The following is a 16,016-nucleotide window of genomic DNA, read 5'->3' on the forward strand; positions in this document are numbered from 1 at the left end:
TTTAATACCATTTATTATTTTTATCCACCCATAAGTGAACTATATATTCATTCAGAATAAAACACAGGTCAACATATTTTTTCAGTATTTTAAATCCCTACAAATCCACAGATTAAGAATGTAGTTATTTCACTTTCCTTTCCCTCCTTGACTTTTCTTAATTATATTTCCTCATTTATATACAGAGTTATACAAACTCCTGTTTGCTTCTATTTTACTCTTGGTCATACTGACTATTCCTTTAGTGTTTTATAGTTTTTCTGTCCTCATCTTCACTTCAGGTCATTGTTGTTTCTCTTCTCTCTTTGTGTAGGAGTTTGGTTTATTCCCTCATATATAGGTAAATGCTCCCACAAAGGGAAGGAGGGAAAGGGTGAAGAGCAGTATGGACATTTGCAAGTCAAAATTTCAGTAATACCTTCAAATCTTCTCTCTCTTCTGAGAAAATAACTGTTTCTTTATGGGAAAAAAGTCTCAGATGGATAACCAGGTTAGTCTGTAATTTTAAAAACAACAAGTAGTCCTGTGGCATCTTAGAGACTAACAAAAATATATAGGATCATATGCTGTCATGGGTACTTGTATCTTTATGAAAATATTTATATAACAATATGCTTAGAACATACTGTCCTCTTGTCTGCTGCATTCAAGAATGGCAGACAGAGCCAGGTTCATCACACGTTGAATGCAACAGAAAATAAAATTGAAAAAAGGCAGGATTACAGTAGCAACTTCAATGATGAAATGCAATAAACATTTTAAAAAATTGGAGCATGAGTTCTAGTAGCCTATTTGGTAAATTAAGCAAAATCTATTGCAATAAAATAAAAAAAAATTGTATCTTATGTGCTGATTGCCCTCGGACCACATCAGGAAATTGAATTCACCATGAGAACTAGTTCAGAAAAAGTTGAATTTTCCAATATTCAAAATGTCTTTATAATATTATGATTTAAACAATTTAAAGCCTATGGGAATACAGAGAATGGTATGAGAATCTGCAACATTCTTAAACATTTTTAAATTATCAGAAGAATGCCACAACAGATCTGGGCAAATTATCCTACACCATTACTATTCTACTGAAGAGTAGTTTGAATGATAAACATACATACACCAGGGTATATTCAGGGACCAACTGCATATAAATCAAAAACACTTGTGACTAAGTTGTGAATGCTTTTAAATGGCAAAATATGCGCACAGGTTTTATTTAAAAAATTCTCACTGCTTGTTATCAAAGTTAAAGACAGTTTTCATACCAATTAACATACTGTAAACATATGACATTCCTATTAAGATGGATTACTTTAATTTGATCTTTTACAAAAAGTTACTAGAAGTTATTAATATTATTTCTCCTGATGTCTAATTTTCTAAAAAAATTAAACCAATGTTTCCACTCTAACCAAAGCTGAAACATTGTCATGTTAGGAAAAACCCTTGTTTATTTGTTAATCAGAAATACAAATCAAGTGGCACATATTTCCATTTGCTCTTCAGGCTAATAGTTTCAGCTTCATTATATTTTACAAGAGAACAGCAGACTTTCAATGGTCCTGTAAAGTCTTTCATGTCACAACTGAAGTTTAATGACGGCAGTGGAGAAAAGCAGTGGTGATGCAAACTAAGACCAGCCCAATTGTCCTTATCTAGTGATGGGATCTTTTTTTCCTGTTTGGCTTGAAGCAGTGAGGTTTTTCTGGTCAGGTTGCCTCCACCACGCCTGACACAAGAAAAAGGTTGACATGCCCTGGTAAATCCAGCCTGAGGATAATCCTTATATCTGATACAGTTGATTCTTCAATCTGTAGGTTGAGGAATAATACTAATGTGAAGAAAATTATCAGGATAGCTCATATGTTCACTTAGCCACTGGACTGGTGTCTCAAGCAATGGCTCAATTCCATGAACCATCACTTGATTCTTCTTTTCTCCATCTACTGGAAAGAAAAAGACCACTAATCAATATTTCACAGTTTACAACAGCTTTAAATTTAATTTATGCTGAAGGTCATTGCAGCAATAAAGCAATTAATGCTACTACACATTAAACTGAATGAATAACAGGAAATACTGACATGGAGAAAGTTGAAACTGCAGTTTGCATTATATAAAACAGAAACTGAGTTAAAATAAATTCTGAGAACTTCTGTTACAGTGAAACAATGAAAGTGTCTATTACTTACAGCTCTCTCCTACAGTAATGATTTGTTCTTAATAAAATTATAAAAATACTTCCACTTTCCCAAGCTACAGATATCATACTTAAAAATATGCTCATATGACGTCTTGCTATAGTTAAGAAAAGTATAGCTATCAGAACCAAGTAACGTGAGCCCCCAAGTTTATAGTTAAACTAATTTTTTCATACTTTAATAGGGTTTCCTACTGAACCAGAAGTAACATACACAAGTCACTAAATACATTTCAAACAATTGGAACATTCCTGGAGTGCATTTATTTTTAATAAGAATTACTCAAAGACTATAGCAGTATTATTAAGAGTTACTTGGAACATTAACTTTTTTCTCACTTAGTTTTAGCTATTGGAATAACTATATTAGCAAGTGATTTCTAGTTCAAAAGGGATACAATCTAATAATATTTCCATTCTCTTTACTTATACAGGCAGTCCCCGGGTTACATGGATCCGACTTACATCAGATCCCTACTTACAAACGGGGTGAGGCAACCCCGCACTAGCTGCTTCCCCCCAGCAGACCAGGGAGACAGAAAGCTAGTGCCCCCCCCCCCCCCAGCAGACCAGGGAGACGCAGAGCGGCTTTTCTCAGCAGACACCTCAGCTTGAGAATAAAGGACCGAGGGAAGTGAGGTGTGGGAGAATAAAACTGAGCTCTGGAGAAATGTTTGGCTAGAGTTTCCCCTACAATATGTACCAGTTCCGACTTACATACAAATTCAACTTAAGAACAAACCTACAGTCCCTATCTTGCACGTAACCCGGGGACTGCCTGTACTTGTCTTGAAGGATGAAAAAAGTCTGATCCTTTTAATAACAATGATCTGATGGCCACAGTAGTTTTTAAAAGTTTGACAGATTATTTGAGTCTTGAAAAGAAGTAATAAGATAATTTGAGATCTGCTTCAAAAGATGGTTAAAGAAAAGAAACCAGTGACCTTTTAATGTTTAGATGCCACATGATACATTCTTACAGGAATCTACCATAGAGAAATCTGCACTCATTGTAAATAAATGTCATCGCTTTCCCTATACCAAACCTCCTATTTCCCCCATAGAGTGGGCTACAGATTGTGCCACCACAAAATGTATCTACAATATCTGAATCTAAAAAATGAAGGCAAAATTGCTGGCTGTCACACTAAAGGCTGGTTACAACATTGTTCCTAAAACATAGCTTAGACAGGATCTTAAGTGCGTTCTGTAACCAGGATAAAGCCTTGACAACCCTGTCATGACATGTTCTGACAGTTAGTTTGCATAGGCATCTCTGGCCTCACTTTCAAATCATGTAAGCAACAGCTATGCCTGAACCTGGTTATTGCTATCATGAAATTAACATGGTTTCTTGAACTATTAGACAATGATTTTTGCCCAAAGTACCACATTTACCTACACGGTATTATATATATATCCCATTTTGGGTAAAATAGTTCAGTGTTTACAAAAATAAAAGACTTGTCCACCTACAGAGAAGCCATCCTATAAAAACCTTGATTATATACATTCCTTACTAGTTTGATTTTAACCTTAGGCCTTGATTCTATAAATGAACATGTCTGCAAGCAGTCCCACTGAATTCAATAGAGCTACTTATTTGCATAAATGTTTGCAGATTTGGGGCTTTATGTGGAAAGGCCATAAAATGGGAGTGTTACCATTTTAAAATAAGAAATTATCATTCAGATAAACAGACTTTTGATGTTTTTAAATATTTTTCAAGCTGTCATCAATCTACAGTAGTACAAAATATATTGTACCTTGCACAAACCATATGTTTACAATAGGAAGGCGGGATGCTTTTAAAATGGTTAAAATAGATGTTTCTTAACAAATATTGGAGTATTTTTACAACTTTCAAAATACAGCTTCATTATAATAGCCTTTTGGCTAGCTACCTTCCCGAAGAAATTATTTTATAACAAAATTATTTTTATGAAAAAACTCCACCTTATTCTAAATTATGTGTTATTTACCCTGAGGTGTTTGGGATGTGTCTAGGACTTTGACACATTGGTACAACTTGAGCGATCCATGCTTGAGGAGCAAATGCATTTGGCTTGAGTGAAAAATTCATAATGGGAACATAAGACTTCATTCCACAAACCATAAACCTACATTGTTCCAAGATATTTGATCATGGTAACATTTCACAGTCATCAAAATAAATGATATAACTGAAATAGTGCAGGACTCACTGCTATGCGGTTATTATTACAAGAACGCTTAGCTGAATATTCAAAGGGGACCTTTTATACTAGCATTACTTTAAATATACTTTATACTTAAGGTCAATCACTGTTTATAAGATCAGGTTTTCCTTCTCTTTTTCCCCAAACAAACAGAAATAAGGGCTACCACTTCATATTTTCCTCTTAATCGAAGTATAACACAATTTGTTATGCTCAGATTTAAAGAGAAACATATTTTTGTTGAACAGGGTGTTACTTTATACTTAAGGTCAATCACTGTTTATAAGATCAGGTTTTCCTTCTCTTTTTCCCCAAACAAACAGAAATAAGGGCTACCACTTCATATTTTCCTCTTAATCGAAGTATAACACAATTTGTTATGCTCAGATTTAAAGAGAAACATATTTTTGTTGAAGCATTAAGCAGCACAGGATAGCGAGGAAAATAGTTTTGACAGGTTTGCAATACCGGTTGGACTTCCCTGGTTTGTCACTGTCAGGACCTGACTAGCCCCAAATGGTAGAATTTGCAGGACCCAGAGAAGGTGTCCCTTGCTACCTGCCCCGAGCCGTGGCCTCCCACCTCTGGGCTGCCATGGGCAACCAGAATTCTCCAGCCCATGGCACTGGCCTCGTGCTGCTGCGGATGGACAGGTTTCCCCAGTTCCACACTGCCACAGGTGGCTGGGGTTCTCTAGACTCTGGCTCCACGCTGCTGCGGGTGGCTTGGCGTCTTTGCCATTGGCCCCCTCTGTGCGGGAGGCTAAGGTTCCCTGGCCCCACACTGCTAAATGCTGTTGGGCATCTTTGGCCCCCAACCCCATGCTACTGAAAGCAGCTGGGGTTCCCCGGCCCCACACTGCCACAGGATGCCAGACGGGGTTCTATGGCCCTGGTCCTAGCACTTCTATGGGGTTCCTCTGGTCCCACTGCTTCCAGCCCTAGCCGGGCTGCTGGACCTCTCGCCATTAGGCTCGTAGGCTCTCTGGTCCAGGAGCATCCCGTGATCCTGCTGTACCAGAGAGTGCTAAATTTCAGAGGTGCAACCTGCAATAAAAAGTAAATGCCAGAAAATATCGGCAAAATAACCTGATTTTTTCATATAAATTCTCTATGATACAATACAAATATCTTCAAGTATTTAACTATAACGTCTATTTACATAGCTGTCAGTCTTATTATCTTTGTGTGTATGATTCTAGTGATGATGAAATTATAGATTATCTGACTTGATTGAACCAAGAAAAATTAGGGCAGGTAAAACACACAGTTCTCCCTCTTGACACACATCTATTAAAACTAATTCATAATACAGTAACTCCACTCTTAATGCTATAGTTGCGTTCCTAAAAAAAGTGACTGAGTGAAATTATGTTAAACAAATCTAATTTTTCCACAGGACTTAATGTAAATGGAGGAGAGGTTAGGTTCCAACAAAATTTTTTGTTACCAGACAAAAGCCATTATATCATAAATAATATAAGTTGTAATTGACTTTAAACAAGCATTTTAATAGAGATATAAGTTTTAAACAGTTTTAACAAGCATTGTAATACTATACTCTCCAATGATGATTGTGAAACTCGGTTGAGGTGGTAGAGTCAGAGGGTAGAAGACAGTGGGTCTCCTGGCTGCTCCTCTTGAGATTGTTTTGCTTTCCTTAGTAAATTTCTTTATAGCAAGTCATTAGATGACCAACTCCCCTAATCACTTTGGAGTTGTGTTCCCTGTTAGGATCGTCATCGCTAAGAATTTGCAAGATGGTGTCAATCATTTGGAAAGCCTCAGAAAAACACTGGCAGTCAAATTTCAATGGTTAGGTGGTTCTTTTACTTTTTGGTTTTCTTCCATTGCTCTCATTACCTATAGTTGTCTCAGATACTCATTGGTTAGCTCTTCTCCGTGTGACTCCAGAAGTTATGCAACATCTGTTTCTTCCACCTCATCAAAACCCACTTTCTTGGCCAAGCCAAATATATCTTCATAGCAGGAACAGTATCTTTTAATCCTAATATAAATCATTGACACATCCAGGCCACAACTTCCCCCTGACACCACCTCACCCCATTCATACATGCCTGTGTAACTTCAGTACAAGGCTCATCAATGTTATTGATGAACTTCAGGATATCATCACACCACCAAAATTGCTTATTTGTGGGTATGCCTTCACCATTGGTGCCTTTGATGAGCTGGTCAAAAGTACAGCATAAATAAGACACCTTAAATACAGTAATGGCTCCTTGGCTCATGGATTGGATGAGTGATTTGGTGTGAGGTGGGAGAAAGACAACTTTGACATTTTCACACAGGTTGTCCAGGTTGACTGGATGAGCCAGTGCATTATCAATAAGCAGTAACATCTTGAAATCAAGATTTTCCTAGGCACAGTATTCGTTCCATGTAGGGATGGCACAGAATCAACCATTCTGAAAAAGAAGCTCCATGTATCCAGGCCTTCTTATTGGATCTCCAAATGACTGGAAGATGTTCCTTTGAAAATCCCTTGAGAGCGTTTGGTGTTCTACATTGGTACACTGCCAGTAGTTTCATCTTCATGTCTCCAGACGCATTACCATCCAGAGGAAAGGTTAGGTGGTCTTTAGCGGCTTTAAATCCAGGTGCTGTCTTCTCCTCTCAGGAAATGTAAGTCTGCTCAGGCATCCTCTTTCAATCAAGACCCATTTCATCAATACTGAAGACTGATTAAGGAGAATAGCCACCTTCCTCAATTATTTTCTTGAGAGGGGTTTTTTTTTTTAGCTGCTGTAGTATGAGCACTAGCCACCTCACCAGACATCTTGATGTTATATAGGTGGAAGCACCTCTTGAACTGATCAAACCATTTCTGACTTTTTGTGAAAGTCCCTGTCTGATCTTTCACTTTGGTCTCTCTTCAGATTATCATACAAACTTTTTGCCTTAGCTTGTATCAATAGCAAGCTTACAAGTATGTTACGCTGGTTTTAATCTTCTCTCCACACTGAAAAAGATGCTCTATGTTTTTCAGCAAAACTGCTTCTTGATTGACTTACTGTAGAAGCACTAAGTGGTGTTACACACGGAGCACTAGCCCTCATCTTATTGGCATTATTCTGACTTGTTCTGATCGTGGTCGAAGTAACACCTAGAACCAATGTCTACCACATACTTGCCTGCATCAAAATGGTTTTCTTACCGCTAGTGGTACTGCTAGGCACTCCATTACCACTTGCTAGACATTTTAGACTCAGAGTGTTAGGAGATGCTCCTTCAGATGGTGCATGCAATTTCTACTCTTCACTCCTTTTAGCCTGGAGTGGTCGGGGTCATGCAGCATCAGTCGACTATTGCAAAGGAAAGAATTTGGAAAATCCATGTCACTCTCCATGGTAAACTACTCTGCTACTGGAGGCCCTATCGGTTTAGACTAGGACTAGTTATGGAGATTCTTACTTTCACAGAAGCAAAGGCCTATTTTGCAGGGTACCCTGGAAAAGCTGACCCTGCTGCATTTCCCCTAGTAATCATGTACTCAGCACAGGGGCAACATTGAGAACAAAAATAATGTTTGCTGCAGGGCTGTACATCTCCCTCCCCTATGCATGCAGGAGCAGAGAGATACAGATTGTTAGTGGGTGGACTGTGGTGATCCAGCTGAGGGAGCTGTTGCAGAAAGGAACTCAGCCCATGACAGCCTTATTGCACATGAACAACCACACACTTGCTGCTAGACATGTAGCCTTGTAATTTTGTAGGTAATAAGTTAGTTAGTTAAAATGAATGTGTTATATAGCATAAGGTTTGGATTAAACTTAAACACAAGATGTAGGCCTCAGACAGACCAAGCAGCTTTGTTAAGTTAGCTCCAGCTCTGTTTGATGTTAGCATGTTCTGATGTTAAAGCGAAGGGATGGAATATTGTAATGCATAGTGTTGTTAAGCCTTGTAATAGATAGAAAGAAGTTTAATGTTGAAAGACTGTAATTTTGTTAAAGTGACTAGAAGTACTCTTTGCTCTTTGCTACAATGTGTAAATACAGGCAGTCCCCGGGTTACGTACAAGATAGGGACTGTAGGTTTGTTCTTAAGTTGAATTTGTATGTAAGTCAGAACTGGTACATATTGTAGGGGAAACTCTAGCCAAACATTTCTCCAGAGCTCAGTTTTATTCTCCCACACCTCACTTCCCTCAAGTCCTTTATTCTCAAGCTGAGGTGTCTGCTGAGAAAAGCCGCTCCGCGTCTCCCTGGTCTGCTGGGGGGAAGCAGCTAGTGTGGGGTTGCCTCACCCCGTTTGTAAGTAGGGATCTGATGTAAGTCGGATCCATGTAACCCGGGGACTGCCTGTATATTGTTCGCATGAGAGAGAGAGAATGTTTTAGGAGAGATAACTGTAAAGGCCACTGCATGCCCAAATGGTCAGAGGAAGGGCCTGAGACTCAGAAGCACCAAATAATTATCAACTAAGCTAAAGCATACTAAAGACGCAGATTGGACCGGGGCAGATTGATGAACCTTGAAGTTAGTGGCAAGCACCCCTTGATAAGGAACCAATAACAAGCTTTGTCAGAAGACAACACCCTGGAGGGGTCATCAGCATACTGATATCAGATGACTGTGAGAACAACCTCAGGATAAACATATGTCACAGAAAGACTGATTGTGATGCTGAATGACTAAGGCTTGACAAGGCAAAATGCACAGACTTGCATGGAAAGAAAATCCTATAAAGGATGGGATGTTTTGTATGGTTCTTCAGGTTCTGTCCTGCTACAACTATGGAGCATCAGTCTGGACCTGGCTTCTCCCTCGTACTCAAATTATCTGGCCGATAAATTGGGTCGAGTAACAGACTGGTAACTATTCCATTAGCAGAACGTGTGCGCGCTATTTTGTTATATTATCAATAAATATGGCATGTTGCCTTATCCGCCTGAAAAAGATCCCATGTGCTTCTTTTAAGCATAACAGACACCACAGAGAGTAGGGACCATGGAGGAAGTTGAAAGAGGCCAAGAAGCCCCACTCTTGATGTAGTCTCGGGGCAGGATACACCCAGTTGAGGATTAAAATTAGAAGAGACCTCAGGAGGTCATCTAGTCCAGCACTCAGCCCAAAGCAGTCATAACCCAAAATAAATCATTCTAGCCAGGGTTTTGTCAAGCCTGACCTTAAAAACCCATAGCATAGCCCATAGCAGTACCACTGACTTGAAGATATAAATTGTCCCCAAATTGGAAATAGTTGTGGGTAATCCTCAATGATGCCACGGGACACCTAGGCTATGTCTAGACTACGGGGTTTTTGCAGGATACCAGAGGTATCCCACAAAAACTTTATCATGTCCAAGGAACATGTTTGCTTTTCCACTTTTTTTCATGGAAGATCAAACACCCTCTTTTGGGGAGCCCTGTATACCTCGTTTCATGAGGCATAAGGGCTCTGCCAAAAGAGGAGGCTTTTCCGCTATTTGGCCCCATCTAGACGGGGCCAAATGGCGGAAAAGCCTCTTCTGAACCCACCCACCCCGGAAAAAGCTATGCAAAATGCAGAGCGCATTTTGCATAGCTTTTTTCAGAAAAATGCCATAGTCTAGCCCTAGCGGCTCAGCTATGTGACCTATCCTGGAAAACAATCTCTCACACTCTTTCAGGCCTTGGGAGAACTTACCTACAGACAATCACCTAACCTGAAGCAAATTCACACATCACATCTTAGACCCACACACTCAGGAACCTACCCCTGCAATAAACCCCGTTGCCAACTTTGTCTACACATCTATTCTGGTGACACTATCACAGGACCTAACCACATAGGCCACAACATCAGAGGCTCATACAATTGCACATCCTCTAATGTGATATATGCCATCAAGTGCCAGCAATGGCCCTCTGCTGTGTATATTGGCCAAAATGGACAGTCTCTACGAAAAAGGATTAATGGACACAAAACAGATATTAGAATTGGAAACATACAGAAACCTGTAGAACATTTCAACTTGCCTGGGCACTCATAAATGGATTTAAAAGTAGTAATTTTTCTACAAAGGAATTTCACAAGCCAACTACAGAGAGAGAATGTGCAGAATTGACCTTCAAATGCAAATTTGACACTGTCTCCCTTGAACAAAGACTTGAACTAGTTAATTTAATTATATAAAGGAGAATGTTTGTAAGTTTGTACGCTAATAACTTGGACACTATAAGAGCTACTGCAACCAAACTTTTCATGGGATAACCTTTCATCCAGGAGAAGGTTTTGAGGTACTTTTGGACCCGATCAGGCTCAAGCTCAAGCAGTACAAATAAAAAAGTATCCCACCATGCTGCGCTGCAGGGCCTTCCCGCCCACTCTAGGTCCCAGGCCTGCCACCTGCGGCCCCCAGCACCTACCGGAACTCACCCACTCCTGCCCACGAGGTTACATAAGCAATCCTCCTCCCCTCCCGCCCCTCGGCACACAGTGCCCCGACCCCCAGGCACAGAATGGCTTGGGCACCCACCCTGCCTTCCATGGCACCTGCAGTTCTGGGCACAAGGTGGGGCACCCCTCCCGAGTGTAACCTCCCCTCCACCCGGGGTGGCACCCCCCCCTTCCTGGGGATAACGCGGACCTATATTTAAGCCCTATAGAAATCAGTGCAACTTTTCTACCATTCTAAAAAAAGATAATGGACTACTGTTTTTCTACATTTTGTTCCTCCGGTTTCCCGAGCAACTCTGGATAACTCCAGCTAGTATATTATAAAACCAACTTTCCTTATATTCAACACCCTATTTACATCAAAAGCTAAGTATGGGATACTTCTAACCCACTCAATTAGCCTCATTAGCACCGGGACTACAAATGATAGGCACTTTTTTTTGTTTGGTCCCTCTCCCTTCACATTCAGAGGGTCCCCCTTTTTTTCCTGCACTCAAGATCATCTGACCATTTGAAGAAGTAAGTTTTGCCCATGAAAACTCATGATACATATGCCCACGAAAGTTCATGATCTATATCTATATCTATAGTCTCTAAGGTGCCACAGGACTGTTCGTACTGAAATAATTAGAATTTTTAAAATAAATTTTAATGCAAGAATATGAACTATGGAGGAAAATGGAAAGTATATTACAAAATAAGTATTAGAAAGTAATAAATGTTTCATGAAAAATGATTCAGTGTGATTTTACACAGAAAATATTGTGCATGAGATCACAACATTTTACAATGTTAGTGAGACAGCAGGCAGAGACTTGTTTCAGACAGTATTTGGAGGTAATAGCTGTCAACCCTATTCCATCTCCTTTCCTCCCTCAAAACATCAACACTGAAGTAATAGGCATTAATCGAATACACAAGCCAATCAATACTTACTTCAGACATCTACATATCCAATCAGATGGGTAAATAAGGACTGAGCATGGCTTATCTGAATCCACCTATTATAAACTGCCATTGGCTAACAACGCTACAATTGCAATTTTGTAAGCTAGATCACCATTAACAAATGAACTATTTTCAATCTCTTATTGTAAGACATCACAGTCCTGAAAACCATTCTCTTTATTCATCTCTGGTTAAGTGGATCTTAACTATAGCACTTTACATGATAAACCTCTATTTTCAGTGGCTTATAACTTTAACAAATGCTAATCATTCAAGTAGAAATTTTCCATTCTAGGTCTGCCTCAGGCTGACATTTTTTCAACCCTTTTTAAGACTGTGGTTAAGGAAAAATATGTAGTTTTGTCAGCAGGCCAACTGTGGCAGGCTTTGGGGCGAGAGGTGTGTGGGGAGGGGTGGAAGGCAGCTCCTGTTCTGAAAGGGGTGGGGCCAAGGACAGAAGGGGTGGAGCAGAGGACACCCAGCCCTCTGCACCTCCTGGACCACAGTGCACTCCTTCCCTGCCCCCCATAGAGTGACGCTGCAGCAGCAATTCAAAGGGGCCCAGGGCTTCAGCCACAGATTCTACAGCAGCAGTGGCAGCCAGAGCCTTGGGTTTCTTTGAATCACCAGTCCTCGGACAACTACCCCTTTTGCCCCTCTCCCTCCCTCCCCCTGTTAGCAGGCATGAAGTTTGTAAATGTTACAACATTTTTTCTTACCATTTCTAAGTGGGACCTCCAGACCCAGTGTGGATGTGTCCGTTACTAGGACCATGGCAGGTTGAAGGGAACTGAAATGGGACACTTTTATGGACTGTGCGAGAGTCTAACCATCAGCAAAGGGATCCTAGGACTGATACTGGCACTACCATGTCCAATCTGTCTCGACTCGGATGACAGATTGAGGCAAACCATGTTTGGAGAGGTCTTAGCCTCAGCCTGGTATGCCTGACTACATATGTGCTGGCTGCCATGTGGTCCCGGAGACTCAGACCACCCTTTGCCATAGTGGTCAGGTAACTCATGAGAGACTGTCATAATGATGTCTGTCATTGCTTGGCATCTGGACTCCAAGAGTATTACTTGTCTGTACTGAGTTGAGCACTGACCCAATGATTTCTATTCTTTGGGTTGGCGACAACTTCAATTCGTCCATGTTGAGGATGACCCCCAGTTTCTGGAAGATGACTCTGACCAACAGGACTTGGCGCTCCACCTCCTCCCTGGAGTGCCCCCAAAGCAACCAGTCATAGAGGTAAAGATACACCTGTACCTGCCTCTTGTCAAGAAAGGCTACTGCTATCAACATGCACTTGGTAAATATGAAGGGGGCAATCAAGAGACTGAATGGAAGCACTGTGGACTGGTGGCACTTGTGGTTGACAACAAACTTCAGGAAATATCTGTATGTCAGATGGATGGTGCCCCTTTCTGACCCTTTTGTTTTTCCTGTGTGGCACTGAGGAAGTTGAATGGTCTTGGGCCGCTGAGTATAGTTGTGATGCTGGGGAGCACCGATGATGAGAGTTTTTCATCCTAGAGTCTTTCCTTGGCACTGTGTCTGAGACAGATGTTGAAGCAAACCAAATGAACATACTATGTGTTGGATCCCATCTTTCTGCTATAGATTAAGGCCGAACAGCAGCCTCCACAGTAAAAGTCAAAGTCAAAGTCTGAAGTCATGTTCCTTCATGGTTCTTGGCTGAAAAGTCTTGCAGATTCTGCACTTTTTGGTCTGCTGTACCTCTTTGAGACACTTTAATCAAGTGTTGTGGGGAGAGGGTCACTTACAGGCTTAGGTTTTTTACATGTGTTGCAATTTTGAAGCCATGGGCTTGTGGTACACTTCACCACTAGGGAAAAAATAGGTTTGAGGGGAAACCCTGACGTCCTCTGAGTATCTAACTACTATCTACCATAACAACTAAAACAGAACTATAACTAATAACGAACTAAGGGGTCACTTGCTAAGATGAATACTGTTCCAATGCTGTCACAGAGGGTAAGGAGGAACTGAAGAGGGTGGCGGGGAGAGGGGAGTCGGCAGAGTCACACACTGAACGCCATGGAGATGCCACTCTAGGGGGGGGTCCCTAGCTAACCCAACGAGAGCTCCTAAGAGAAAAGTTTCCAATAGTCATGCATGCAGGGTGCGCACACCTGGCTAGAACTGAGGTGAACAACATTCAAAGAACAACTTTTTGTACTGTGACTTACGTTTTGTATGTCAGATGACCATGTGTCCACAGAAATCAGCCGGCAAGCATCCATACTGTGAGATGCAGGAAACATGATTTCATATGGAGGATTTGATCACATCTCTGTTATATCACATCTGGTAGAAGCAGCAACTATATTGGAAGCTGGAAGGACAGATTCTTTAATTCCAGTCACATTGGCGCTATTATGATAATTTTGGCAGAGTCCTGACTGAACTTTCTGAAAAACGTGGAATTAACGGAACTGGAAGGTGAAAGTAATCAGGCCTGGGTACCATGTCATCATAGTGGCATTGGAGAGCAATTCCAGATTCTGGAGCAGAATATTCAACTCTTCTTGTTTTCTCTGGCAGCCAAGAAGTGTTTGGATTGATGACACCACTTCAGAAACCTATCCGGCATTCTGTTGTCATTTATCGGCCACTCATAATCACTCTAAATTGTCTGCTGAAGAGCTCTACCTAAACATTCTGTAATTCTCACAGGTGGTACCACTCACAATAATTTTCTGGTGGATACAAAAGTTCCACAGATTTGCAGCCTTCTGGCAGTGTGGATGTTGCTTTCCCTTGCTTATTTATAAAAACCTGACTGTAGGGTTTTCTTTCACAATATGATTTGACAGTCATTTTAGAAGCTGGAGAAAAGCTGAGCATTGAACAAATGGCTCTTAGCTCCAGGACATTTATACTACGTCCTGCTCCCACATACCTTGTGTTTTAAAGTTGTTTACCTGGACTACTCATCCTAGTATAGAGACATAAATCACCACAATTTTTTCATCACAATGGAGGGGGCCAATGACATCTTTTGCAGACTTTCTATTAATTTAATGACAGGACTTCTGACACAATGTGTATTAATAATATTTATACAATGATCCAAATGTAGAAATAAGTGGCCTTTTTATTTTCTGAGGCATTTTCAAAGTTCCCATGATGCTATTAATATGCTTATACTATTAGTGGGTATAGCCCAACTGAAACCTCCAATACATTCTCTGAGTAGGGTGAACTGCTATATGAAAGCATCCTAGAGTTTAAGAGCTGCAAACCAGTTGTTCAGATGTTTGATTGGAATTATTGGGCCATAATCACTATCCTGAACTTGAAGGTGTTCATTTATCTCTCATTCAGTATAAGGCACCAACAGTCTTTGTGGGAATCATAAAGTAATGAATTCAGATAGTTTTCCTGTACCCTTGAGGAACCTGATCAACTGTTTTGAGATTCAGAAGTGATTATACCTACTGATGTAGGATGCTCTCAGGAGATAAGGTTCCAAAAAAGGGATGGGGAAGGTGTATGGGAGGGGTCTCAAACTAATGGAATAGCCCATTTCATGATTTACAGGGCTCAGTGGTTCAGTGATTGTGCTCCACTGATCAGCCCAATAAAATTCAAAATTATTCCCAAATTAAAAGGATATAATGGGAAGATGCAAAAGAATTTGCAAGCTGTTCCCTATCAAGAAATCAGATCTGTTGTTTTGATGGTGATAAAGACTAATAAAGCTACCTTGTGAAGTAGAGAAGAGGATCTAACCCTGGACTGGGAAGCAAACATTGGTCTTCTAGTGTGGTACATCCCCTGCAGGGCTCAAGAAGACTAAGTACATCGATAGGTATCAGGGGCAGGTGACCAAAGGGGAAGATACCAGGGAGCAGAATCCCTCTGAGCATCCTTTCCTATGTCCAACACCATCTTGCCCCCCCCCACACACAAAAAAACCCCACCAATATCAGCTTCTGACTCCCTTTCAGTTTGAAATAAAGTCATTTGCACTTCAGAGGAAAAGAGTAGTACAAGCACCAAAAAAGGTTCATTTAGTACTAAACACAGTGTCTCAGGATCAGCTCCTTCAGAACCCTTAAATCAACTGGTACCAACCTCTTGGCACTGAGGCCCTCAGTACTGATGTTATCACTGGTATCATCTACTCTGGTATCAATGCCACCTAATTATCTATCCTCAGCAACAAAATATTTAAAATCCTATATGGTGTTGAAAGACCTATTGTGTCACTTCAATACCGGACTCCCCATTATTAGGA

The 16,016-nt window shown here is 40.6% G+C and overlaps 1 protein-coding gene across 7 annotated transcripts in view; it reads right to left on the reverse strand.

Annotated features, from left to right (window-relative positions):
- Positions 1-276: 276 nt before the first annotated feature.
- Positions 277-16,016, reverse strand: part of ATG5 (autophagy related 5) — a 121,057-nt gene continuing 105,317 nt past the window's right edge. For 3 of the 7 annotated variants that reach the window (XM_025182321.2, XM_006118471.4, XM_075923949.1), the window contains exon 8: positions 277-1,943. In XM_025182321.2, the coding sequence (XP_025038106.1) occupies positions 1,804-1,943 (140 nt within the window). In that variant the 3' untranslated portion in view covers positions 277-1,803. The remainder of the gene's footprint in view (positions 1,944-16,016) is intronic. The other 4 variants (XM_014571188.3, XM_075923952.1, XM_025182322.2 and 1 more) reach the window with 3 other exon arrangements.

Source organism: Pelodiscus sinensis, chromosome 3 (genome assembly GCF_049634645.1).
Source record: "Pelodiscus sinensis isolate JC-2024 chromosome 3, ASM4963464v1, whole genome shotgun sequence".
NCBI lineage: Eukaryota > Metazoa > Chordata > Testudines > Trionychidae > Pelodiscus > Pelodiscus sinensis.